General features: G+C 33.7%; 1 protein-coding gene across 2 annotated transcripts; it reads left to right on the top strand.

The window, feature by feature from the left end:
• The first annotated feature begins 6,166 nt into the window (after nucleotides 1–6,166).
• Nucleotides 6,167–25,696, top strand: LOC111492587 (probable LRR receptor-like serine/threonine-protein kinase At1g06840). Of its 2 annotated transcripts, XM_023141936.1 has the most exons (20): nucleotides 6,167–6,466; nucleotides 6,746–6,896; nucleotides 7,250–7,321; nucleotides 7,461–7,532; nucleotides 7,772–7,915; nucleotides 8,012–8,083; nucleotides 8,266–8,337; nucleotides 9,092–9,166; nucleotides 13,725–13,793; nucleotides 13,919–13,987; nucleotides 14,117–14,188; nucleotides 18,314–18,400; nucleotides 18,506–18,574; nucleotides 18,936–19,441; nucleotides 20,094–20,252; nucleotides 21,934–22,217; nucleotides 22,822–22,873; nucleotides 23,075–23,325; nucleotides 24,815–24,949; nucleotides 25,116–25,696. In XM_023141936.1, exons 1-20 carry the CDS (start codon nucleotides 6,361–6,363, stop codon nucleotides 25,455–25,457), a joined length of 2,859 nt encoding a protein of 952 aa, XP_022997704.1. In that variant the 5' UTR covers nucleotides 6,167–6,360; the 3' UTR covers nucleotides 25,458–25,696. The 2 variants fall into 2 exon arrangements, with proteins under 2 accessions (XP_022997704.1, XP_022997705.1); XM_023141937.1 differs by lacking the exon at nucleotides 8,266–8,337.
• The last annotated feature ends 63 nt before the right edge of the window (nucleotides 25,697–25,759 follow it).

Raw genomic sequence — 25,759 nt, 5'->3', positions numbered from 1 at the left:
ATATACAATAATGAAATTAATTAGTGGGATCCACCAACTTGAGAATGTCTAAAAAAAAAGAGTAATGTTTTTTATAATAACTTTGGTATTATTAATTATTTTACAAAATTAAATAAATATTGATGAAATTTAATATAAAAAATAAAAAAATATATTTTTAATTAATTTGCTACATTTATTTATTTGAGAAAAAAAACTAAATAAAAAAACGTGGGATTTAAAAAAATAAAATATTAATTATTTTAAATTTCACTCTTTTAATATGGAAAAACGCATAATATTGATATAAATATTTTAAAATAAAAAACTACAATTTTTAAAAACAAAATATACAATTAATCATTTAATAAATAAAATAAAATAATTAAATTTATTTTCAAATTATTATTTTCTTAACTAAACAATTAATCATTTAACAAGAAAGTAATAATAAAATAACTACATAATTAATGTTTTTATTATCAACAGAAAATTAAAAAAGAATTAAAAAAATTAAAAAAGAAAAGGAAATAACAGTGATGGTGAAAGTAAATAAATAGATTAATGATTGTAAAATAGGGTAAAAAAAAATTATCCACGTAATCAATGTGGGTCCCACTATTTGATTAGGGTTTGACGGTATTGTAATATTCTTCTGGGTCCCACAAGGTCCTAAGCCAGCTTTGGAATGGATGAGATGGATATGGGTGCCAGCAGACATGATTGCGAGACCCGGCCCATTTTCCGGTCTCCAAAAATTTCTGGACCACAAAAACCAGTGGCTCTCCTTCTTCCACCTATTGGGCCCCCCGTTTCTTGGCCCTTCTTCTGCCACGTCATTTCACCTCTGATTTGACACGTTATCTCAATCTTACTCACATCTTGTACCACTCTTCGTGTTATCATCAAATAGTTTTCTCCCACGTGGCAGGTAATCACCTCACCCCCACCCCACCCCACCATACCAATTTAATGGTCAAAATTTCCTTTTGACCCATCGGGTTGACTCGGTCTCGAATGAGGTGAAAATGAGGGATAAAGTTGGAAGATATTTTTCTCGGTTAGCTTAATCGAACTAGGAACAGAGATTATATTCTATAATAAGATCTCTATTTAATCTATGGAATCGGGTTTTGCATGGAAATTCCGAGAATTAAGAGAACGAGAATAGAAGTAGGAAGAGATTTTTTTCCGTTAGCTAAATAGGGTCGGAGATGGAGATTACATTCCCTTGTCCACGTTCCCATCTATGACTCTCTGCCAAATCTTCATCCCGCTCTACTCACTTTCAATATATTTTTTTTACTTTGTTTGTAAATAAATAAATAACGGTGTGAAATATACTAAATTGATAAATAATATATATTTATATTATATGTGTGAAAATTAAATTATATTGAAAATGAAAATTATCTGTTAAATATTTTTTAAAAAATGCATAAAATGATTGAAAAATTAATTTATAAATTTTCTAGAGAGAATCTCCGCCTTAATCTCTAAAAAAATAAATAGAAAATTGAAATATTAAATAGAGATAGAGACGTGAAAAGCTTTCTCGTCCTCACTCCGCCTTATAGACTAATCAACTTAAACTTATCGAAAGAATATTATTGAAATTTTTTCAATATTACTCGTAAAGTTGAAAAAAATAAAAATAAATAAATCAATAATTTTAAATAAAAACCAACTATTTATTAAAAATACACTTAAAAATTTCTATAGCATTTAAAAAATAACTTTGAATTTTGTCAACTGACCGGTTGTAATCACGAAAATTTTAACACTTTTCAATAAATTGTAAGTGAAACCGACCTGACATATCATATAAATGAGTCGTTTTCGATTTTCATAGTTACAAAAAAGTAAAACGAAACGGAACGAAGCGAACGGGGAGTATATCCATATTAAGTAAATCTGAAAACCAAGCAATGAAGCACCATTGTTAAAGCCCCCACGTCTCCCTTTCATGGTCATCAATGGGGTTTGATAAGATGCGAAAGAGACGAGGCGACGTCCACTGTGTTCCTTTCACAATCAATATGAAATTGAGCCATGTTGGTGGCCACTAGGCTGGCAATAGCCTTCAGTGTTTCATGTCCCACATCCACCTAATCTATCTTACTTTTTTTTCCTCCTAAACCCTATTCATCTCTAATATCACGGGTATCGTATCATGCGACGATTTCCTGACCATAGAATGATAGTGTTTTCTTTTTTATTGGTTTTATTATTAGAGTTGAGAACTCGAGAACAACTTATTTATAGTAGATATATGATATGAACTATGACCCATAAATTTTTATATCTCAAGGTTCAATTATAAGAACGAGAGCCAAGAAGCTACAACAAACTTTGAAAACTTATATTCAAGCTATGATGAGCTCATCAAAGGAAACTCTAGAAAACGTTCGAAACCTCCCTTATATGTTATCCAAAGTTGAGCTTCAAGATAGAAATGCATTAAATGTATTTAAGTTGTATTTAATGAACTTTAGCTAAATTTATGAAACTAGTCTAAGGATGACTAATGAGTACACTTCATTCATTTCACTATTTAATTATAATTTAAATATTTATTTGTCTTTTATATAGGAGTCAAGGTTATATGGTAACTACCTAGATTACCATATTCCACTCTTAACCAGTCATTTTAATTTCGAAGTTATGGGAATTTCTTATTTACTACCCAATTTAATTTGGAAATTATGTGTTTAACGTGGTAAAGGCTATATAAATAAAACTTTCTTTGCAAATTTGTAAATTAAAAAATAATAAAATTTCTGTTTTTTAGCTTTGTTGAGGGCTAAGATTTTGCAAAAGAACTTGTATGCTAGGGTCATTCAAGTGGTATTGATCAAACTTCGTGTGGAATGATTCGAATCACGAGTTTATAAACGAGTTTTCTTTACTCTTGATCTTGATCTTGTTCATCAAGGTAACCTGTTCCATACTTTCCCTTGGGTTGATTCCATATCAAGATATAATTTCATCCGCCCCTCCTAATTTATGATTTTCAATAGCTTCTTCAACTTCCTAATCTTATTTGACGTTACATCTTGTAATAACATGTTCCACTTTAATTGTGATGCTAAAGCAATAACATCCTTTATCGTTTCCAACATGCTAATGGTGCATTAGTCTTATTAAAATCAACACTAGGTTGTTCGGAATAATCTTTAGCCACTATGCGAGCTTTATGTTTGATATGAACCAAGACATCAATCATGCAATATAAACTTCAAGAAAAATGTGAAGAAAATGTTGTTCAAATTATCACAAGATATTACAATTCAGTAAAATTAATTAAATACTTTTATTTTTAGATGGTTACAAATTTTGAGTGAACGATAATTTAGAGTTATTATATTTCTTTAATGTATTTTAAAACTTTTATTTACTTTAGTCATAAAATATAAAAGTTACTGCAGTAGAAAGAGTCTTTTAGTCCAGTGTTAAGTTTCTTTGCAGTTTTATCTAGTTTAGGTTGCATGTTTAGAATCATTCAAACTAGACATGATCGATCTTATTTGTAAAGTAATTTGAATATTGTCAACTAGACACGTCTTTAGACTCGTCAATTGACATAACTAAATGATGTTGGTACTACAGACTGTAAATGGGTTCGGCTCTAGCCTCTGAGCCCTCCTCTTCCTGATTAGGCTGACTCTCAAGGTCGATCTCCTTCGATTTGTACTTGTGGGCTAGGGTGAATATCATAGACCAATAGATCTGGTGGTCAATAATTGTTCATGGATGTAGAAAAATAATGGTTAGTTTTAGAGAAATTTTAATAGTGTTTTGATAATTTTTTCTAGAAATAATTACACTTAAATTTTTGTATAATTTTATTAACATTATTTATTTGAGAATAATTATTAATATTGACAACTAAACATACTATTTATAATAAATGAAAATTAAATTAAAATGGTAGGGCATATTATTATTTTATTAATAAATTATTATAATAATATAAGATTTATAAGTATAAATTATTATTTTATTAAACGAGCAAAAAAGACTTTATTTATATGAAATTTAATAAAATTTCATTTTCAATCAAACACAACTTTTTTTTTTTTGCCTTTTATTTTGTTTTTATTGATGGGAATCACTTGTAATGCCCAAAAAGAATGGACGAGAAAAGAAATATCTTATTTTTTCAATTCAAATAAATAAATAAATTTACATTAAAAAAAAAAAAGCTTTATTAAAATCCCGACTTTTATAAGGGTATCATAAATTTCATTTGAAAAACGTTAGTTTCGGTATGTATAGGGGGCGACTCCTCTGTTGTGGGTAAACGAGAAACCCAACTCTACGAACTCGAAGAAATACTTTTATCCATTGAGCGATGACCCTTCCACTCAACACCATCAAACGTGTAGGCAGTTCGACTCATCAACTTCCAGTTGAAATAAGATTTACACAAGAAAAAACACTTATCATTAGTTGGTTATTAAGAACATCTCGAAAACGTCTAGGTCAAAATAGAGTTTTCAAATTCAATTTTGAATAGGGGCATCCCGAAAACGTATAGGTCGAAATATGGCTTTCAAATTCAATTCCGAACGAGTGAAACTAGGGTTGCTGTGAGTAGTTTTTTCCGAAAATTATTTATTATATACGTAAATATTTAATTAGTTTTTTTTTTTTGTCTTTTTATGAGATTAATTTTTAAAAAATTATATATAAACTTACTAATTCATTAACAGTTCGAATAAATATATAATTACATTATTTTATTTTATTTTTATAAAATAAAATTTATAATTATCAAATTATATTTTTTTTTCTTCACAATTTTAATACACAAATTAATATAGAAATAACTTTACCAAAACTCATAACTAATTTAAATTTTGGTATAATTTGATAAATTAAAAATTTAGGATAGAAATTAATGAGTGAAAATTAGTTTAATTTTTAATTTTTATTTATAAATAATTAATTTTAATATAAGAAGTTAATATATTCAAAAGAATGACATTGTTTTCACGCACGCGTTTAGGTAAAATTCTAGAATCAATTATTTATTATAAACTAAAAATTTGTTGAACCATTCCATAAAAATACTTATAAAAAGTAAATTAAATTATTTTTAATCAATATTTCAAAGTTACCAAAATTTATAATTTTTTAACAATAAAATCAACCTTCTTTAGTTGAATCGTCTTGGTCGATGGAAATTTGGACAATTAGATTAAGCATTAGGTATCTGTCTAGACTCGGGATGAAATTAGACTCACCCAAAAAAAAAAAAAAAAAAAACTCACCCAACAACCGAGCCTATGTGAGCGGGCTTCGTCCATATCCTAATTATTACTGGTCGAACCCGATTCACTTGAGGAAATCTAAATCATCCTAGACTGGGGTAACTTGATGATCACGATTTAAACTTCGAATTTGATATCTCATTGCCTTGCTCTCCTAGACTGGGGTGACTTTTATGGAGCGGTTTGCTAGCTAATCTTTCGTGGATTATATTCAGATTAGTAACACTGTAATGTCGCATCATAATAGTAACCTAGGACGCCGATCATTCATTGTGTAGACGAAACAAGCTACCTAAGTCAATGAATATATATGTTGGAAAGTCTCTCCAGTCTCTTAGGGGTAAGTTTCAAATCAGATATCTGCTCGAAACTAGATTCAAACTTCTTAAAGCCCAGACAAAAACTCGTGGATACCTAATGGGTCAAGTAGACTATTTATGTTTCAGGACCACGTCACGGATCCTTTCAACATATTTTATTCGTATACTCAAAATCACTCTTATTCGATGTGGTCTCGGTTCATTCATATACCTATTCTTTTACTCGAATAAGGTTTGGTTTGAACTCGTGTAAAGTTATTTTCTAACGTTTCAAACTCATAAGAGAGCCGAGCGAATATGAATGTTTGACCGTTTATAAATTTTATAATTTAATTAGTGAAAATTCAAAGGTTATAACTACCAAACATTAAATAAACGATGTTTTAAAAATTGACTAATAAACAAATTAACCACTCGCCCTCATGGATAAAAATGTCAACTAAAATTGATAAAAACAAGTGAAATACCCACTTTGACCTTCTAGTTGATATCTTTTATCTTTGTACGACTTTGACGAAGTGCATGAAAAGGATGGGTTTAGTCGTCATCAGCTACGCGTTAAAATTTTGAACTAAAATGTCTACAACTATTGCTTTGGTGATCTGTACATCCACCGCCGCCACCGCCACCGCCACCACCACCACCACCACCACCGGCTACCTTTCCTTCATCGCCTTTTCGTCTTCTGAAACTCTGACGTCTCTTTTCAACTGTTATCTTCCTCTGCAAGCTATTTTTCATCCTCCCTAAATCTTTAGTGCTTCCACTTAACGCGCACTCCGGGAATGTGTCGAGCACAGGAGTGGGCTTATGCAGCCCTTCTGCTCCTGTGCTTCTCGTCGTCCGTACTATTGGTCGGTGCAGCAAAGGCGGTTACTCGCCCCTCCGAAGGTAATTCTTCTTCTTCTCTCTGGCCTGAATTCTTCGCTATTTCCGTTCTAGCGCACAATTTCTTGGTTCATTTCGTGTAAGGTTATGTTTTAATGCAATAGATGCTGTAGTTAGTATTTATGGCTAATTCTTCCTACTATGTTGTGAATCCCGGTTGAATTCCCATTAATTTATGGGTATACAGTCAATTTTTAGTAGAACTCAGAAGCTCATGGACCAATTATGATCTAACACTATCTCTTCGTTTAAATTTTGATCATCCTTTCTTTTTATTTTCAGTGGACGCTTTGCTCGAGATCAAGAGAAGTTTGTTGGATCCTAATGGGAATTTGAGCAACTGGAACAGGGGAGACCCTTGCATTTCGAAATGGACTGGTGTTCTGTGCTACAGTTCCACATTGGATGATAACTATCTACATGTTTCTGAATTGTATGATTTCTAGTATTTATGGACTCTTATAACCTATGTTGAGATGTATCTGCATCCATACTTTGATACCAGTTCAAAACAACAATTTGTCATTGTTATTATGGACAATCTGAGATTCTTAATTTTATTATCCAGCCCCCGACGCGACGTAACTTGGGGCTTGACATGTATATGAAAGGGGTTATTGTGTAATTGATCAACTGCATACTCCAAAATGTTTAATTATTGCCTATCATGGTCATTTGTACTCCTCATTTTTTGGTCAGTCTCATATATAAGGTGTAGATTATATCTTTCTCCTTATGCCTTTTCATGAACAAGACTTAACACTCCACCCTTATGATCCTTTGCAGGCGACTTCTAAATATGAGTTTATCAGGAAATTTATCACCTGCGCTTGGTCGTTTATCTTACCTGAAAGTTTTGTAAGTAACTAAAGAACAGTAAATGAAACTTTTATTCAATTAACACTTAATAGGTTGATTTAGAATTTGATTCCTCCATATTGTGGGTGCCTTGTGATTTCGTCTCTGCTAATGCAAATTTTTCGTATTTTATGAAAAGGGACTTCATGTGGAATGAGATAACTGGGGGAATACCAGGAGAGATAGGCAATATAACGTCCTTAAGACTGTTGTAAGTCAATCTACTTTCTTGCTGGTTTACTTATTCTCTTTGATAAAGGTTGGCTGATTTTTCTAGAAATACATCATCCTACCTCCATTAGAATTTTCATTATGTTCGTAGTCCACGAATAAGTTTTCGAAGTGTTAGAAAATATAAACCACTTGATGTGTCTGAATATTTATTATTACAACTGAATAGTTGTAATATGAATCTGTCACTTCCTATTTAATCTATAAGTTGTTTTACAGGCTTCTAAACGGGAACCAGTTGTCAGGTTCATTGCCAGAAAATCTTGGGAATCTTGTACATTTAGACAGGATACAGATTGACCAGAACCATATATCAGGACCAATACCTAAGACATTTGCAAACTTAAAAGAAATAAGGCATTTGTAAGCATGTTTCTGATTCTGACTCGAGAACAATATTCCTGCAACTTCCTTTTCTTCTTATAGGTGTTTTATTTCTTGTTTGCCCTTTACCTTCAGCCACATGAACAACAACTCTATCAGTGGTGAAATCCCATCTGAGCTATCTGAATTGCCCAGTCTTATCCACATGTAAGTTACTCTCCACCCTCACCACCACCAAACGCATATAATTTTTGATGCAAGCTATGTTTCCTGCAAGTTTGTTGTTACTTCAGGCATTTCTATTGTATGTTTACACTGTACTTTTTAATGTAAAAACTATTTAGATGCTTATACTTTTGGCTAATTACACAAAATTTTACACTTTGCAGCCTCCTTGACAATAACAACATATCGGGGAAACTTCCACCAGAGTTGTTTCGATTGCTATACTTAGAAATACTGTATGCACTCATTTCCTGCGTTCATTGTTCTAACAAGTTTTCTTCTACTATTTTTTCCCAGCCACAACGTTTGCATGTCTGCTGATGTTAGATACTTTTTTTGAAGAATAAACTAGGATTTCTAAGAACTCAATCTTAGGTTACTCCTGTTAGTATTTCAATCTGTTCTTCCAAGGTATAAAACCATATTCAACCCATTAATAGGCAACAGCCTCATTTAAGAGAGAACTGTAATCGTATGGATGTATACACTTTGGTCACAAAACCTCGCCCCCTTTGTCTGACGCTAACATTCGAACTCATCCATTTTCATCATTTTAGAATCACAATGTGTCCAAGAAAATCTTCTTCTTGCTTTCAACCTTGGTCAAATTATGAGCTTCTTTGACGTTTCAGTGTGCTTTTATGTGTGTTGTTGTAGAGTTTGTTGTTATGCTCAAACCAAATAGCCCTAGAAGCAATTAACATGTTAAAGATATTTTCATAAAATTAGTCAATTCTTCTAGGGGCCTAATCTTTAGCACACTTGTCTTTGTTTTCATTTCATGGGGCATTTGGCCAAGAGGATTAGTAGGAAGAAGGGTGGATAGGTCTCGGGAAAATGTTTGATCTCTTATTCGGTTTAGTACTTCTCTTTCGGCATCAAGTTTCAAGGAGTTTTGTAATGTTAGAATTTATTCTGCACAAGTAATCTTTCTGCATTTCTCCTTTTCAAATAATTTTGAGTTTCTTAAAAGCCTCATTTGATTTACAGACAACTTGACAACAACAACTTCAGCGGGTCCACAATACCAGATTCTTATGGGAATATGACTAACTTGCTGAAATTGTAAGTTATATTTAAATTATTGGTTTCAGTTGGACATTGAAACGGTGGTCATAAACTTGTGTTTTAGTTGTGAACTCGATGTGGTTATTTATATGTTTAAGTAACCTAACCAGCTTTCATTAATTAACACACATGCAGCTAGACGAATCTAATTTCCAATTCAGTTAAAGTTAGAATGATAGGGATGGGATTACAATAGCCAGCATCCTTAGAACAAGTTAGAAATTTGTGTCTAAGGAGAACTCAATTAACCTGATAGAATCATATATATATATATATATATATATAATAAATAGCATAATTTTGAATTGGTACTTTTATTTGCTTAAAAGAGATGTGTTTAAGGTGGCAAGTGGAGCTCTATTAAATAGGATGATTCCCAATCATAAAAGGATCTTATTCCGTTTTATGGTTTGCTATCTTATTCTTCAATCATGGGATTATTGTGGTTAAAGAAGCTATATTAAAAAAATGAAGAAGTTTGGAATTCTTTTTGATGATATACAACTAATAATACACTAAATTAAATGCAATAGAGAAAACCTAAAAGAAAGGTAAAAATAATCTATCCTAATCAAATCCCGACTTTTAGTCCTAAAAGATCACCAAACAAAAAGTAAGATAATTTTCAAATGGGCAAAAATGAATTTATACCCCTAAACTTTGAGTGGTATATCAATTAAAATACCAAACTAAAAACTGTATTAATTTTAGCTCTCAATTTTTGCAAGTGAATCAATTTATTTTGAACAATTGAATCAATTTATTTTGAACAAGAAACGAAACTTTTCATGGATGAAATGAAAAGAAACTAATGCTCAAAAGATACGAACTTAAAGGGAGTGAAAATGAAAAAGAAAATATCAAAACTTACAAAGGAAAATTAAATGCATCCTAACTCAAGTAAATATCCGGTGAAGAAAAAATATCAACAAGCTTGGAGAGAGAGACACCATGAAGAAACTTTCGTTCTTTTGGAATTCAACTGATCACACCAAGGAAGTTGTTTGTTTTAGAAAAATCTCAAAATTTTCTCCATCCACAATTCCGAATGAAGAGACTTGATCACATTCATCCATAAAAGACGAGGTTTAATCTTGAAATAAGGCCCGATGATAATCAGTTGAAAGTTATCTTCCAAGATATATGAATACGAGTTAACTGAACAACTTTATTGAATATGAGCACCCAATGAATAACTTGTAATAACTTTAATCCAAGAAATATGTAATAACTTGAACAGTTTGTACCAATACTAAAATGAATATGAGCACTCAAAAAATATATGATTAAGGTAATCCCTGTTCTTACAACAAATGGGGCAAACCGAGTATAAAAAAAGGAAGTTTCCTTTGCAAGATCTCTGATGTATTAAGTCTACCATTTAATAAAATCCAAAGAAAAAGGTTGGATTATTGGAGTCACCATAACCCCTTTAGATTATTGGACTTCCAATTCTTTTGAAACCATTGGAGTATACTTTGGAGGTTTAGTGAGTGTTTCTCCTGATACACATAGCTTGATTAATTGTCCTAAAGCTCGAATTAAGGTCTGACATAATTTATGTGGTTTTATGTGGTTTCTTGCCAGCTACCATCGAAATAGAAGACAAATTTTAGAAACTATTTTTCTCATTTTAGGGATGCACCGGATTCTCATAATATTATTCACTCTCCTTCTCCTAATATTAACCATCAAATCTAGAACTTCTTTCTATTTCCAGGCATCCGTTAATTGGTTTGAAGTGTTTTCATTCAAAGCCAGAGGCTAATCAGTCCAGGGTGTTTTCGGACTGTTGAAATCGTGATGAATTTTTTAATAACAATACTAATGTTTTAAGTATCCTCGTATGAGGAGTGTGGAAGGAAAAGAAGGAAAAAATGATTTTGTGGTGCAACTTCCTTTATGCATTTTTCTAAAATCTTTGGCTACAAAGGAATGCTTGTATCTTCTCAGATAATCTTTATTGCGTCTACTTCTTACATTGCTTTATCTTGGAGTCATCTTTTGCCTCCTTTTTGTAATTATAGTTTATCTACCCCACTATCTCAATGGAGATGTGTTTTGTGATTATCTCATACCGGATTATCTTTTTTTTTTTTTCTATTTCTTACATCATTGTAATGGTTTCTCTTTCCTATAAAAAAACAGAGGAGGTTATGGAAAGTTTGGTGTGAACAGCCCATTGGTTTCAAAGGAGAAAAAAGTTACCGAGTGCAAAAATGTGACTATAATTTCAGGTCTCGTGCTTGAGAAAGGAATTATTTCTGCCTCAGAATTTTTTTCCCAAGACAACGATAATTGAGGAATTAGAATGTAATGTTCAATTTTACATTAAGACAAGGAAAGCTAATGAGGAATTAGGAATTGTGCAAGAGAAAGAGACTTTAAATGATGATGTCTTGCATGAAAAGGGAATTTATTCAAACTTTGTTCTACCTCCCAAGACCTTGATTATTAAGGAATTAGAAGTTAATGCCCAAACTGATATTAATTCAGGGTTTATAGTAACTGTCGTTTCCAAGGAATCTTTTTTAGAGGAAGATACTCTTATTAAACCAGGTCTCCTTGATTCCTCGGAAGTCTTCTGAAAATCCAGAACATTCTTAGATATTATCTGTTCAGATCCATAAATTGACTCTGATTGATGATTCAGTGGTGAGTGTGAGCAGTGTTTTGTTAGATATCCAGCCTCTAAATAACTCTTCAAATGATGCTTTAAATGAAGACCGGTTTACCCCAAAGTAAACCATCTGTTTCAGGATTCAGAAAAGACTCATTCAATTCCCAATGCAAAGAAAATTCCCTTCTCTTATTGAGCTTAGCGGTCTTCAAATGTGCGAAATTCATTTGCTTATCTCTCAAAGGAATTGATAATTATTGTTTGCAGTGAAATTTCTTGTGATTCAATGAAGATTTTATCTTGGAATGCTAGAGGTTTGGGGGATGCCTAAAAAAGAACTAGTTTGAAGAAATTTAAGCATAATCTTTGCTCGGATGTTGTCCTCATACAAGAAACAAAGACGGGGTCTTTCAACCAAAGTTTCATTAAGTTAAGTCAATGTGGAGCTCTAATGAGGTCAACTGAGTGCATATTGAATCTTTTGGTAGATCTTGAGGTATGCTTATTATGTGGGATGAAAGCTAGGGAAGGTCTTGGAAGTTCTTAAAGGAGGATACACACTGTCACTCAGAATATCTTTTCAAAATGAGAAGAGGTGTTGGATCTCAAACGTGTGGGCCTAATGATTATCGGGAAAAGAAGCATTTGTAGAGTGAATGGAGTTCTTTTTATACATATTGTGACATTCCTTGGTGTACGGTGGGGACTTAAATATTACATGTTGGATCCATGAGAGTGTACCAGGTGGAAGATAAACTAAAGGTATGCGGTTTTTCAATAAATTTATTGAAAAATCTGGAGTTTACTTGGTCGAGACTTGGTGATGATAATCTTAAAGCTTTGCTGGACCGTTTCTTTGTTTCTAAAGCTTGGGAATAAGATTTTTGATGGCACAAGGGCTTTAAAATGTGTCTTTTTGGATCATTTTCTGATACTCTTGGAAGTCGGTAGTTTTGTTTGGGTCCATTTCAGTTTTTCAATTCCTAGATGAGCATGTCTGATTGTGTTAGCATTATATATTTTTTATAAGAGATAATATCATTGATGTTTGGAATTTACCAAAGGGTTGTGTTTTCCATGATGCCTACAAAACAACTTCCCAATTTACAATGTGGGAGGTATGACTATAGGAAGTAAAAGCATTAGACAATTTAATGAGGTCTCTGTCTTCTCTATGAATACTCTTTGATTTCTTTCTTTCCATAGATTCCAAAAGAAAGCTGTAATGAGGATTGTCCATAGTAGAGCTTTTGCATTCTTCGAGAGGTGATACGTTAAAGTCATATTTAGTTTGTGTGTAACTAATGGCTGAAATGAAACATGTGGTAGTATTTAATATAGTTCCTCTTTCATCAAAGATCATGGAGCATAAGTTAAGTGACTCCAATTATTATGATTGCAGTCAGACGATTCGGTTTTATCTTATGAAGTACTAAGATGGATGATAACATTAATTAGGATATGCTTGAAGATGTCACAAATAAGGCTTGGCTTCACGATGATGCTCGATTGTACATTCAAATCAATAATTCAAGAAACAAAATGTGGTTTTAAATGGAGCAAGACTAAATTATATTTGCAACAAGCTAGACATGGTTGACATATTTGCTTCATCTCCATCTCGATGGGTAGTGTTATAATATATATGTTATTATGTATGGTTGTTCTTTATTTTAATTGTACATTCTTTACACAACTTATAAGTTCGTCACTAGAGTTACTGTGCTGTAACAATAGCCATACGTTTAGTGAAGACTAAATATTTAAAAATCAATCCGCCCGTTTTCCTACATCTGATGTATGATATGTACCAAAACCTTGTATGTATACTTGTGTAGAAGCTTTATATGCTCTTATATTTGAAATAGCAGTTTGGACATGTACTATTTTTTATAAAACAATGCATTGGTTGTCTTTGTGATTGATTTTGCGCAGGAGTCTAAGGAATTGTAGTTTGCAAGGACCAATTCCTAATCTGAGCATGATAAAGAACCTGGGTTATCTGTAAGTCTAAATTAGGTTTATTGAGATTGCAACATCTGGGCTATGCTGGCTTCATGATTATAAATTTGTGCATTCCTTCAAAATTGACCCTAGTTCGTGTTCTTTTCTGTTTCTTCATATTTCAGGGATCTAAGTAACAATCAACTAAGTGGATTCATACCACGAGACAAGTTCTCTGAGAATATTACTACCATGTAAGAGTCTCATCTTTTGCAAATACAACTTCAGTGTTTGATTAAAGAACTTTAAAGATTAAAACCTGCCATAAAAATATGATGTTGAATGGTATGTTTGACATTTTCTTGTCTTTACATTAAATGCAGCATTTTATCAGACAATCGTCTTACTGGCACCATACCATCCAGTCTTTCGGATCTACCACTTCTTCAGAAATTGTGAGTGAATTTTTTTCACCAATTCTTTGTTGTTGGGTGGTGGTGCTGGATTTAGCTTGATAGCGTATATCATGTTTGTACATTTCCGAGAAGACAAACCTAATGTTATAGGGAACCTAATTATAGAGAGAATGACAGAAAAATGTTACAAAAGTCGAACATAAATGACAACTTTTACATATGGAATTAGACCTGCATAATGATGTATGGTTGCCATTTTTTTGGTATGAGTTGGTTTTTTTTAAATAAACATGAAACTTTTCATTAATATAATGAAAAAGATTAATTCTCAAAGGATACGACATTCATAAGGGAAGGTAGACAACAATTAAAGAACAGTATAAAAAAAACTACAATGGAAAGATAAAAGCATTCCAATTAAGGCATAAATCCTGAATAGAGCATGCAGCAAAAATTTAGAAAGTGAGCGAAGCTTTGAGACGAGCCAAGTCATAACAATGATCTAACCAAGAAAGTTGCTTGTTATGAAAATGGCTAGACAATTAGGTTAGCTTACCCTGCAACGACCCAGTTTGAATGACCAGCAACAAAAGTATGAGACAGAAACCAGTACAGGGAAGAGAGGCAGGAACAACTTGCTCCTTGAGCAAGATTACCTCAGGAACAAAGAAGGCTCCATTTCGACACTGGCAGGAATTTTATCCCTTACCAACACCAGCATCAAAAACTGACGACAGGGTGAAAAATGGATATTGAAGGCATTCTTGATTAGATAAATTTTTTTAGAACATATTCGATTATGAATACTCTGGAGGAAAAGAATAACTTGTAGCAGCATTGAAGGAGGTATGGGAAAAAAACTATTTGAACATGGCACCACATGCAAAAGTTGGTGCATGAAAGATACCTGCCTACCAGCAGCTACTCTACTATCCGTACCACCATTGTAAACAAGTAATAATGTTATTGATGGACTATTGAAGAATTGCCAAGTGCAAGAAATGATCTAGTTGGGAGAGAGCATGAACTAATCGCTCGATATGTGGTTGGCTTATGATAGGATATTTAATTTAAGGTTAATCTCCAACGTATACTACATTTAAGTGATGTGGTTACCCGATGTGACCCTCGGTTAAGCAATCTATGGGAAAAAAACAATTGGGGCCCTCAATCTTGTTATAATATATATATGTTATTATGTATGGTCCTCCTTTTTGTGATTGTACGTATTTTAGTTTAGGGATTTTTTTTTTGTAGTTACATATATATTACTCTCTAATCTAAAATGCATATAGTATTTTTTTAATATTTATTACATGGTATCAGAGTCCCTATGGTTTTAGAATTTTTGTTTGACGATTAGGATTTCTCTTCCAAGTGAGGCTAGGGTTTGAAGTTTGGGTCATCAAGTTAGAGTGACCATTTGTCAACACCACCCATCTTAAGAGGAGTGACACCGTTAGTAGAGTAGGACCATCGTCGTTGTTTGCCAGAAAGAGTTGCACGTGAGCCACATGGGCCACTGGAAGTTTTTGTTCCCACAGCCAAGCATCAACATGCAAGGGCGGGTGAAAGCTCCATTCTTGTTTCCACCGCCTGGATTTGTCTCAACTTGAAGTTTCTAGTTGATCTGTGTGCTTGGATTTGATAATGCCTACATAGTTTGTCTTGGGTTGTGTTATTTGCGTGTGGGTTGGTTGGTTCTCTCGCAATTAAGGTTTGGTTTGGTTCGTGTTTCTCTTGGGGTTTATCTACATTTGTGTGAAACTAATGGCTGAGATGAAACTTGTGGTAGTATCTAATATGGTTTCTCTTTCGTCAAACACCCATGGAGCATTAGTTAAATGGCTCCCATTATTAATTCGAGTAGGACGATTTGGTTTTATCTACGAAGCACTAAGATAGATGGTGACATTGATCAAGATCTACCCGAGGACGACTCAAAGAAGGATTGGCTTCATGATGACACTTGATTGTACATTCAAATCAAGAACTCAATTGGGAGTGAGGTAGTTGGCTTGGTAAATCATTGTGATTCCGTGAATGAACTTTTGGAGTTCTTAGAATCTTTGTACTCAATAAAAAAGCAAGTAAATAGAGTGTACGAAGTTTGCACGACCTTCTTTCATGTGGAACAAAAAAAACAACCCCGTTACAAATGACTTTATGCAAGTTTAAGAAGATGTGTGCAAAACTTGATACATTTCCCCCACTTAGTATGAATTTAAAGGTTCATCAAGCTCAAGGAGAAAAGATTTTGAATCTCAATCTCATATTTTCAGAACACTCGAGACTAGCTCATCAGGGCTAATCTAATATCTAGAAGAACTGTGGTCTTGACCACAGATTGCCGCTCTGACCCGAAGGTGCTCGGTCTACTGGAAACATGTTGACCTAGGTCAACTTGAAAATGACCTAGTTTTAGTGCCTTATTCTTAACTACATTATCTAAATATTTATGCAAGCTGAATGAGGAGATAACATTCATTCATCACCTGAAGTATAGATCACAATGTCTTATTCTCTTATATAGCACAACGGAAATCATTATCAGCTGCATCTTAAATTCTTATCCTTTCATAATTTTTATAACACACAGTCCAATATTACCCTTCTAAAGTCCTAATCATGCATATTCCAACCACCTAAGGTAAGATATGCTCGCATGTTAGCATGCCCTAGCAACAATTATTACTTGAAGAAAGTCTGAATGGCTATTTACGTCGGTGAATTGTGCCTTCTCGAGCTTGATTTTCATTTGTTGGGAGCTTTGAATTTTCTGTAATTTCCTTGGTAAGTCCTAATTCCAATTCAAATTAGATTAGTCTCGAAGTTGAAATAAACAAACATGAGTCGAAATTGGTCAAAAAAGGGACCTCACATGCTTCCACGCGTGACTGGAAGGCTTCCACATGTACAGTTCACGCACAAGTACAGACGCACCCAATGGAGAGGTAGCGCGCTCCTAGCATGACATTTGGCCCCTCTAGAATCGTAACTTCAACCCTGACGTCTCGTGCTCGCCTGCGATTTACGACGTCACGACACGTGTCCCTATTCATTGCTAGACACATTCCTCTCCTAGCAGCTTGACGCGTGTGACGCCTTCGCCTTGACATGTTCGTCCTCTTTGCGTGATGTGTGTTCACTTGTTGTTTGTCTTCCCTGGATTATTTCTAGATTCCATTCCCTTACCAAAGTTGAAGAGTCTTCAATCAGCTTCCATCAAAATTAATTTCATTGTATTCCGTTAACTATACAGAGAACTAAATGTGTTTAAAAGTCGGTCCAAAACTAAAAAAACTTTCTGGAGGATCGTCGAAACTCCGATTTCTGGTGAGTTTTGTGTCGAGGTTCCTTCACGAAAGATGTGTGAAATCCTCTCTAGAATAGTATAGTTAAATTTGAGGACATAATTCCATAGATATCTTATGGATCTGGATAAAAATTGAGAACAAATACTCAAAATCCTTACCTCTCGATCTCCTCATTTCTTGATGGATTTGGGTTATTCAAGTATTGGACTGAATGTAATCAACCTTCTAAGCAAGCTTCATGAAGAGACCATAGCTGGAAAACGACTCTAGGTGGCTTGATCGGAGTAGGTCCGACGGTTATTTGCTCTCTCAAAATCCTCTTTTCTCTCTCTTCTTTCTTTTCTTTCCTTTTTCTTCTTTATTTTTTTCCCTAATTAACTCTGCTTTTAGGCTAATTATAAGTTTCAGAATTAGCTATGCATGGAAATAATCAAAATACCCATCTAGATCATTTTTCTCTATTTTCTTGGAATTTTTCTAAGCATTTTTTCCTTCTACCTCATCTTGAAATTCGAACTCCAAGGCCTTCAATAAAATTTTGGAAGTTAGAACTTTAAAGGAAAAATCAAAAAATTAATTCTTGTCGTGCTCGGTTGTTACAATATATGCGTCATTTGTTTGTGGAGGAGTATTCAATTGTTTGTCTATTTAATTTGATACAGAATCTAATTGAACTATTTCAAATAGAAGATTTTAATTTATAAACTAATATCCTTACTGCTATTACTTCCCTTAGGATGTACATGAATTTTTCTCCAAACATTCACTTAGGTTTGAAGTTACTGATTAATCTATTATACAACTCAATGTACAAAGTTATGATTAGTTTGTCAGTTTCACATGGCAGGTCAATTGCAAATAATTCATTGAACGGCTCAGTTCCATCCTCCATATGGCAAAACAGGACGCTCAAATTTTTGGACAGCCTTACAGTGTAAGACGTGAAGTAACTAAATTTCTATGTTGAGGGGTTGAAGGATTATAGACTGCTATGCACTTCCTTTACCAAATATTTATTCTTGCCTCTTCTGTACTGCAGAGAGCTGCAGAACAATAAATTTTCAAATATTTTTGGAAGCATTGATCTCCCTCTGAACGTCACTGTCTGGTTTGCTTCTTCCTCTTAACTCTGATGTATCAAAATTAGTACAATATGGCTTTAATGAAGTTCTTTATCTTCAATCGGCATAATGCATGTGCACTACTCGATCCATTTGTGCAGAGTGAACCATCCCTTACATTACCTTTTTAAATCTGATGTTTGTCTTTTGTATAAATTTCTTTATGATAGGATATTTTGTATACATTTCACCATATGAATGAAATGGCTTTCTTTCCAATAAAAAAAAAATTGATGTTTGTCCTTTTGAATTTCTGGCTTAAAGTATATGTGTGCACAGCGTACAACCAAACTTGACAAATTGATGTTATATTCTTTTTTATGGATGTTTTTTTTTCCTAAATTTCAGGCTTCATGGAAATCCTGCTTGTTCTAATAACAGCCTGGTGCACTTCTGTGGATCTGAGCGTGAGGATATAGTTGACATTCCAACAAATAAAAGTCTTAGCTGTTCTGATTCAATATGCCCACCTCCTTATGAATGTTACTCGGCAAAATGTCCCTCATCTTGTGTCTGTTCTGCACCTCTTCTTATTGGATATCGTTTGAAAAGTCCCGGATTCTCACGTTTTAGTCCATATCAAAAAATGTTCGAGGAGTACCTGACCAATGGTCTTAAATTACATCTTGAACAATTGGACATTGGTTCTGCTGTGTGGCAAAAGGGGCCTCGATTAAGAATGAACCTGAAGCTTTTCCCTCTACATGTTGCCGGTAGCAATAGTCCTCCCTTGTTCAATGACAGCGAGGTTGTAAGAATTGTTTCCAAGTTTGCAAGTTGGAACATTTCAGATAGCGACATATTTGGACCGTACGAACTTCTCAACTTGACAATATCCGATGTTTATAAGAATGGTTGGTCTTTAAAACTTTTCTGATGAGTTTTTTTAGGATACTATCTCTTATATTAAATTGTCAGAGGCTGAAGATTGTTGTGAAATCTCACTTTTACCTTTGGTTTTCATGTTACCTGCTGAAGCAATTGGAAAAAGGCTTCCTATACTTGTACTTTCTAATTATTATCTATTGATAGAAACCCTGTCTGTGGCATAGTGGTAACCTTTTATGCGCGTTTATTGGGTCATTGCTACATAAATGCATGTTTTGATTACCTTTGCGAAATACTTTTTCATCAATGTTCATTTATATTATTTTCTCCTTATAATGGTGATTTTTTCCTCCTTGTGATGCTTCTATATTTGTGGTTTCGTTTGCATTTTTAGTTAATGAGGCTTATGTCAATTAGTTATTGACAATAGAAAATACTCCTGATGACATGACATGACATGTTCTATGATATCAACCCTGCTGACTAGTTAAATGTTTCCATTTTGGCACCATCATACACGATACTTAGCAGATGACTGCACTTATTTTACTTATAACTGTAAGACTAATCAACATATTAATGTTATTTTTGGTAGGAGACCTACATGTTTAGCTATTATAATTATCACAATCCTTCAAATTTGATTTTTAGCTTAATTTTTTTTTTCTCGTATTGCAGTATTTATTCCACTACCATCTGATTCTACTATGAGTAAAGGGGCATTGGCTGGAATAATATTAGGAGCAATTGCTGGTGGAGCAACGCTATCTGCAATTATTTTTATTTTTATCGTAAGATTACGTGTGAGGGGCCACCACATCTCAAGAAGGCATCGTCGTAAGTAGTTTATTCCTTAAAAATTAGGATGTAGTATTTTATGTGCCTCCTCTCTTGCAATGCCCAATTCTTAATAAGTGAACGATTATATGGGTGTGCTTATAGCTTCCTTGCAGAACCACATATGAGAGCTAAGGTTTGATGCTAGGTTGTGACCGAATATAAATCATTTTATGTTAAACCACCCATGAACCCAAAAGCTTAAGTTGATGAGTAGTTATGATGAATTTACTCTTATATCGCTACTTTAACACTTTTACTCACTTATTGGCTTGCATATTTGTAGGAGGACAAAAAGTTGAAATCAATATCAATTGGAGAGGATTTTTGGGTTTTGAAAACTGGACCTCCTACTCTGATACAATGTTAAATCACCGATCAACCCAAAAGCCTAAGTTTATGGGTTTTGGTGAATATAATCTTAAATCAATACTTTAACACGCTTTAATATGTTATATGCTACAAATGATGATACCTTAGTTTTGAAACCTCATGGTCATGAGTAATAAATGCCAAAGTTTTAAAAGAAACTCTTAGTGGATGCTGGTTCATAGGTTTGGAGGTCTGAATCTATATAAACTATGTTTGGAGGACCGAGTATCAGAGGCTTGTCCTAACCTGTACATTTGTAATCTGTAAAAGTCAGTATGTAACGTAGGAGATGATTTACAAATATGTTACCCATATAGTAAGTTCATATATCAAGTGTGCTTGAGATACAAACTCAACTTTGGATGCGTTATTAGAAGTTAGAGGTGTACCATCTTTTTTTTTTTTTTTTTTTTTTTTTTTTTTTTTTTTTTTTTTTTTTTTTTTTTTTTTTTTTTTTTTTTTTTTTTTTTTTTTTTTTTTTTTTTTTTTTTTTTTTTTTTTTTTGTATTTATGAAGATTGTTTGACAGAAATGCATTGGGTAAAATGGTTGATTGGCATGATGATCTTATTGCAAGATTAAGCAAGTTTACTTGGACATGTTAGATATTTTCATTCAACTAACTTTTTGGTTTGCAGCATTTTGTAAACTTGTAATGCATTTCTTGATGCCATGTGGTAATAGTGGTTTCATACTATCTGTGGCTGTGTTTTTCCTGTGCAAATAATTCGAGATTATCCATCCATCAATCAAATTTTTGGTTCCCTGACATGAACCGATAATCTGTTAGAATTTCCAATCTTATAATTGTGTATTAGTTGTCGATATTTAGTACTTATCGTTTTTTTTAATGCTGTACAAGGTCTTTCTCCTATATAAGAAGACCTAGGATGTGCAATTTGAAGATAACAGAGTCTTACCATTCACCCTAATTTAAGATCATCCGTCATGTCTTGATTGAATGGCCTTGTACTTGATCATCAGGCATCTTAAAATAAATTTCAGTCAATTAGCTTTATCTCCATTTCCTTTAAATTCTTATGCTTGTATAATTGAGGCTATTACTTCTTCATTCTTCGTTAGAATTATAGTACATCATGGCTCATTACATGACATGCTATAATGATTTTGTCAGCCTTCATTTTTTTTTATTTCAGGCTTTATTATTCGAAAAATCGAACTTTCATAACTAGGTGACTGGAATATGATTAATCTCAGAGTTCTCTTGGTCACTTTAAATAATAAGAAAAGATCCTATACTGGTCTCTAAGTATTGTGATTATTTAACATTTGATCTTCATTTATATCAGTGTCAAAAACCTCCATACATATTGAGGGCGTAAAGGAGTTTGGTTACCGTGAAATGGCTCTAGCTACAAACAATTTTCACGAGTCCACGGTAGTTGGTCAAGGTGGTTATGGAAAGGTTTACAAAGGAATTCTAGCAGATGGCACTGCTGTTGCTATCAAACGTGCACAGGAGGGGTCACTACAGGGTGAAAAGGAGTTCCTAACTGAAATACAATTATTGTCAAGATTACACCACCGAAATCTTGTGGCTTTGATTGGATATTGTGATGAAGAAGACGAACAGGTAGTTTAAGGAATTCTTTATTTATTTATCATTTTCATAAAAAAATTGCAAAAACACCCCTGAATTTGGTCCGGTATTTTATTGAAGTTCCAATATAGTCCATGCACTTAGGTTACACTTTAGTCCTTGTTATTTAAATGTGTGACGATTTAGTTAAATGATTTTTAATGACAAACATCTTTCTTGGAATGTTCATTTTGATTCAGCTCATCAAAAGACTTCTTCATGGCATTCTCTTTTTAAACTCTTGTGGCTTACTCTATTCAATATTTATGTCGAAAGTAGAATGCATTAATCTTTGTTTTGTTCTCTTTTTCCCTCCCTTGTGGAGGTTGTTTCCTTTCACCATCAGTTTCTTTACATTATATCACTGAAAAGTTTTGTTTCTTGTAAAAAAATTTTTAAAAAAAATGCACGAATTTTAAGGTGATACATTGCATTATATTTAAATTAAAGTTTCTGTTTGTCAAATTCTGTCACAAAACTTACTTGTGTCACAGCTACTAATTTTATCAGCTCGCTGGACATTACTTTTTTGTCAATTCCTTGCACTGCCTTGAAATTTGGCCTTGAACAGATTTATTGATTTTGAATTTCCATGCAGATGTTGGTTTATGAGTTCATGTCAAATGGCACGCTGAGGGATCACCTTTCTGGTACACTTCAGCGACTTTCCTATAAATTATTTTTCGAAGATTCGGTTTCAGTTATGCAAATTGTGAGACGGTTTTTATTCGTTCCAGGGTTCTTATTCCTTCATATTTATGTCAACTGAAGAATAAAATATTTATTTGAGTTGTTGTTTTCATGTCTCTCTTTTGAGCATTGACTTGTTATGTTTCCTTGTGTTATCACAGTACGTTCTGCAAAACCTTTGAGTTTTGCCACAAGATTAAAAGCTGCCCTGGGTGCAGCTAAGGGAATTCTGTACCTTCACACGGAAGCTGATCCCCCAATATTCCACAGGGATATCAAGTCCAGCAACATATTATTAGACTCCAAATATTTGGCAAAGGTTGCTGATTTCGGACTTTCACGACTTGCACCTCTACCAGATACAGAAGGCGATGTGCCAAATCATGTATCGACGGTAGTAAAAGGGACACCGGTAAAATTCTATCTATATTTCTTAAACTTTTAGAAATTTAATGAAAGAGTTCAATTTTTGCTTACAATCTCATCGCGATTTTAGTAGATTCTAGGATGTCTACTAGGTTATAGAAGGTAGGTATCCTTTTTTATAACTTATTATTGATCTATTAGGTTTTATAAAGGAAAGATCCTTTGTAACACTAATAAACAGAGGCGTCTATGGTGGGAATCTAAAGGTTTTATAGGATTATATTTCATGGGTGTGACGAACAAGAGTAAAAGCAAAAACAAAAGAGATGAGGGGATTTCCATTTAGACGACGCCCTGTTTTCATAGACGCTACAAGTTCTACTATAATGGTAAATATGATAGCAAAAGGAAAATAGAGGAATACCCTTACTTTCATAAGCATCTCTTGCCTTTCAGAAAATGATAGAAAGGATTTCTCCTTTATTTGTTTGATGTTAGAGATAAATGGCATTCTGCATTTCTTACAACTTTCTACAACCCTAATAGTCATGGATTGCTAGATCACGCAGGGAAATAATGGCCTATAAGGAAGCTAATCTTCGAAGGAAGTACAAAAGTATTACAACAGATTGGAGCTCGGATGGAGTGTATGTGAAAGAAACTTAAGGATCACAATCAAGATTTTAAAGTGATTAGAAATTCAGAATAAATTCAAAATCCTAAAAGATTAGGGACCTAAGATAGAAATAGAAAAAAAACATGAAAATTAGGGGCATTACCAAGCATGCATGGAGTGACGTCACTAAATAGTCTAAGAAAATTAGGGGTGTTACATTTGGTATCAGAGCCAGACACCGGACGATGTGCTAGTGAGGAGGCTGAGCCTCGAAGGGGATGACACGAGGCGGTGTGCCAGCAAGGACGCTGGGCCCCAAAAGGGGTGGATTGGGGGGTCCCACATCGATTGGAGAGGGAAACAAAACATTCTTTATAAGGGTGTGGAAACCTCTCCCTAGCAGATGTATTTTAAAACCTTCAGGTAAAGCCCAAAGAGGACAATATCTGCTAGCGGTGGGCTTGGACCGTTACACCATTAGATGAGAAACTAAGACATATGCCAGTATGATCCAAATCTGGACAAACCTTGTCAAAGAGGTACTTCAGATCTGATGAGCTCTAGAGAAAGCCCGTTAAAGCGCTTGCACTCGGTGATGGGGCTGATCGCAACACTTAAGCTAGCACAAATATTTCAACATTTTCATGGTAAAATGGATTTGCATATTCAAAACCACTTTCAAAATTTTCCTATTGGGATAATTGAGATGAGATGTTGGGACACAAATGGAATGTCAAACCTTTGCTCATTATACCATGGTACATGATATAGAGAAAGTGAATCTTCTGTACTAAAAATATCTTCCTTTGTTTATTCTCTATGTTACTGTTTTTGGTTAGATAACTGGTTACACTTCCTGGATTGAGTTTAGTTAAAGGGTATTTATGTGCCTTTAAATTTGTATGCTTCCATTTTCCAGGGTTATCTTGATCCAGAGTACTTCCTGACTCGTAAATTGACAGATAAGAGTGATGTTTATAGTCTTGGTGTCGTGTTTTTGGAGATTTTAACTGGGCGGCACCCGATCTCACACGGCAAGAACATCGTCAGAGAGGTATTACATCCAAAAAGCATTTGTTATGGACTCTTTATTTTGGGATAGCACAACACCAAGTGCATGAACTGGATATCATAGTCGTATGCATAATTTGATTGCAAAGGCCTTCTCTGTATTGCACTGGTATCTCTTTTAAATATTTGTATCGTTTGTATGTCAACAGGTCGACCGTGCATATCAGTCTGGAAAAGTTTTCTCGATTGTCGATGGTCAACTCGGATCTTATCCCCTGGAATGTGTTGAAAGATTTGTGACTTTGGCTCTGAAATGTTGCCAAAATGAAACAGATGCACGCCCTTCAATGGCAGAAGTCGTTCGAACACTCGAAACTATCTGGCATATGCTGCCCGAGTCTGATACGAAAGTTGCAGAGCCTCCAATGACGAACGTCGTAAAAATGACCAGTCCTCCATCTTCATCATCCTACATGAATAACTATTACACATCAGAAGTCTCTGGCAGCGACCTTGTAAGTGGAGTAGCTCCCACCATCACACCCAGATAGAAAACATTATTATTTCCTTAATCGACACTTAATTAACAAGCTTAATCTCAGTTTGTATATAGTTTTGCAGACAAGATTGTTATTCAAATACATTAAATCATTGTATCTTCAGAGCATAGTTTTTGGTTTACTATTAGGAAATACTTTTCATGTGGTTCATGCACTTGCTAATGTAATTAGTGTGGTTAGATTTATTTATTTCTTGTTGTTATAAAGTTAATAAGATTGATTGAATGTAATTTTTGTGTTTTCTAGGGGTAATTTTATATTTTTCTAAAGTGTCCTTTTATGTATTTATTTAT

Source organism: Cucurbita maxima, unplaced genomic scaffold (genome assembly GCF_002738345.1).
Source record: "Cucurbita maxima cultivar Rimu unplaced genomic scaffold, Cmax_1.0 Cma_Scf00018, whole genome shotgun sequence".
In the NCBI taxonomy this organism is placed as follows: domain Eukaryota; kingdom Viridiplantae; phylum Streptophyta; class Magnoliopsida; order Cucurbitales; family Cucurbitaceae; genus Cucurbita; species Cucurbita maxima.
Note: the sequence above shows the minus strand (reverse complement) of the source record. Positions and strands in the feature narration are given on the sequence as shown.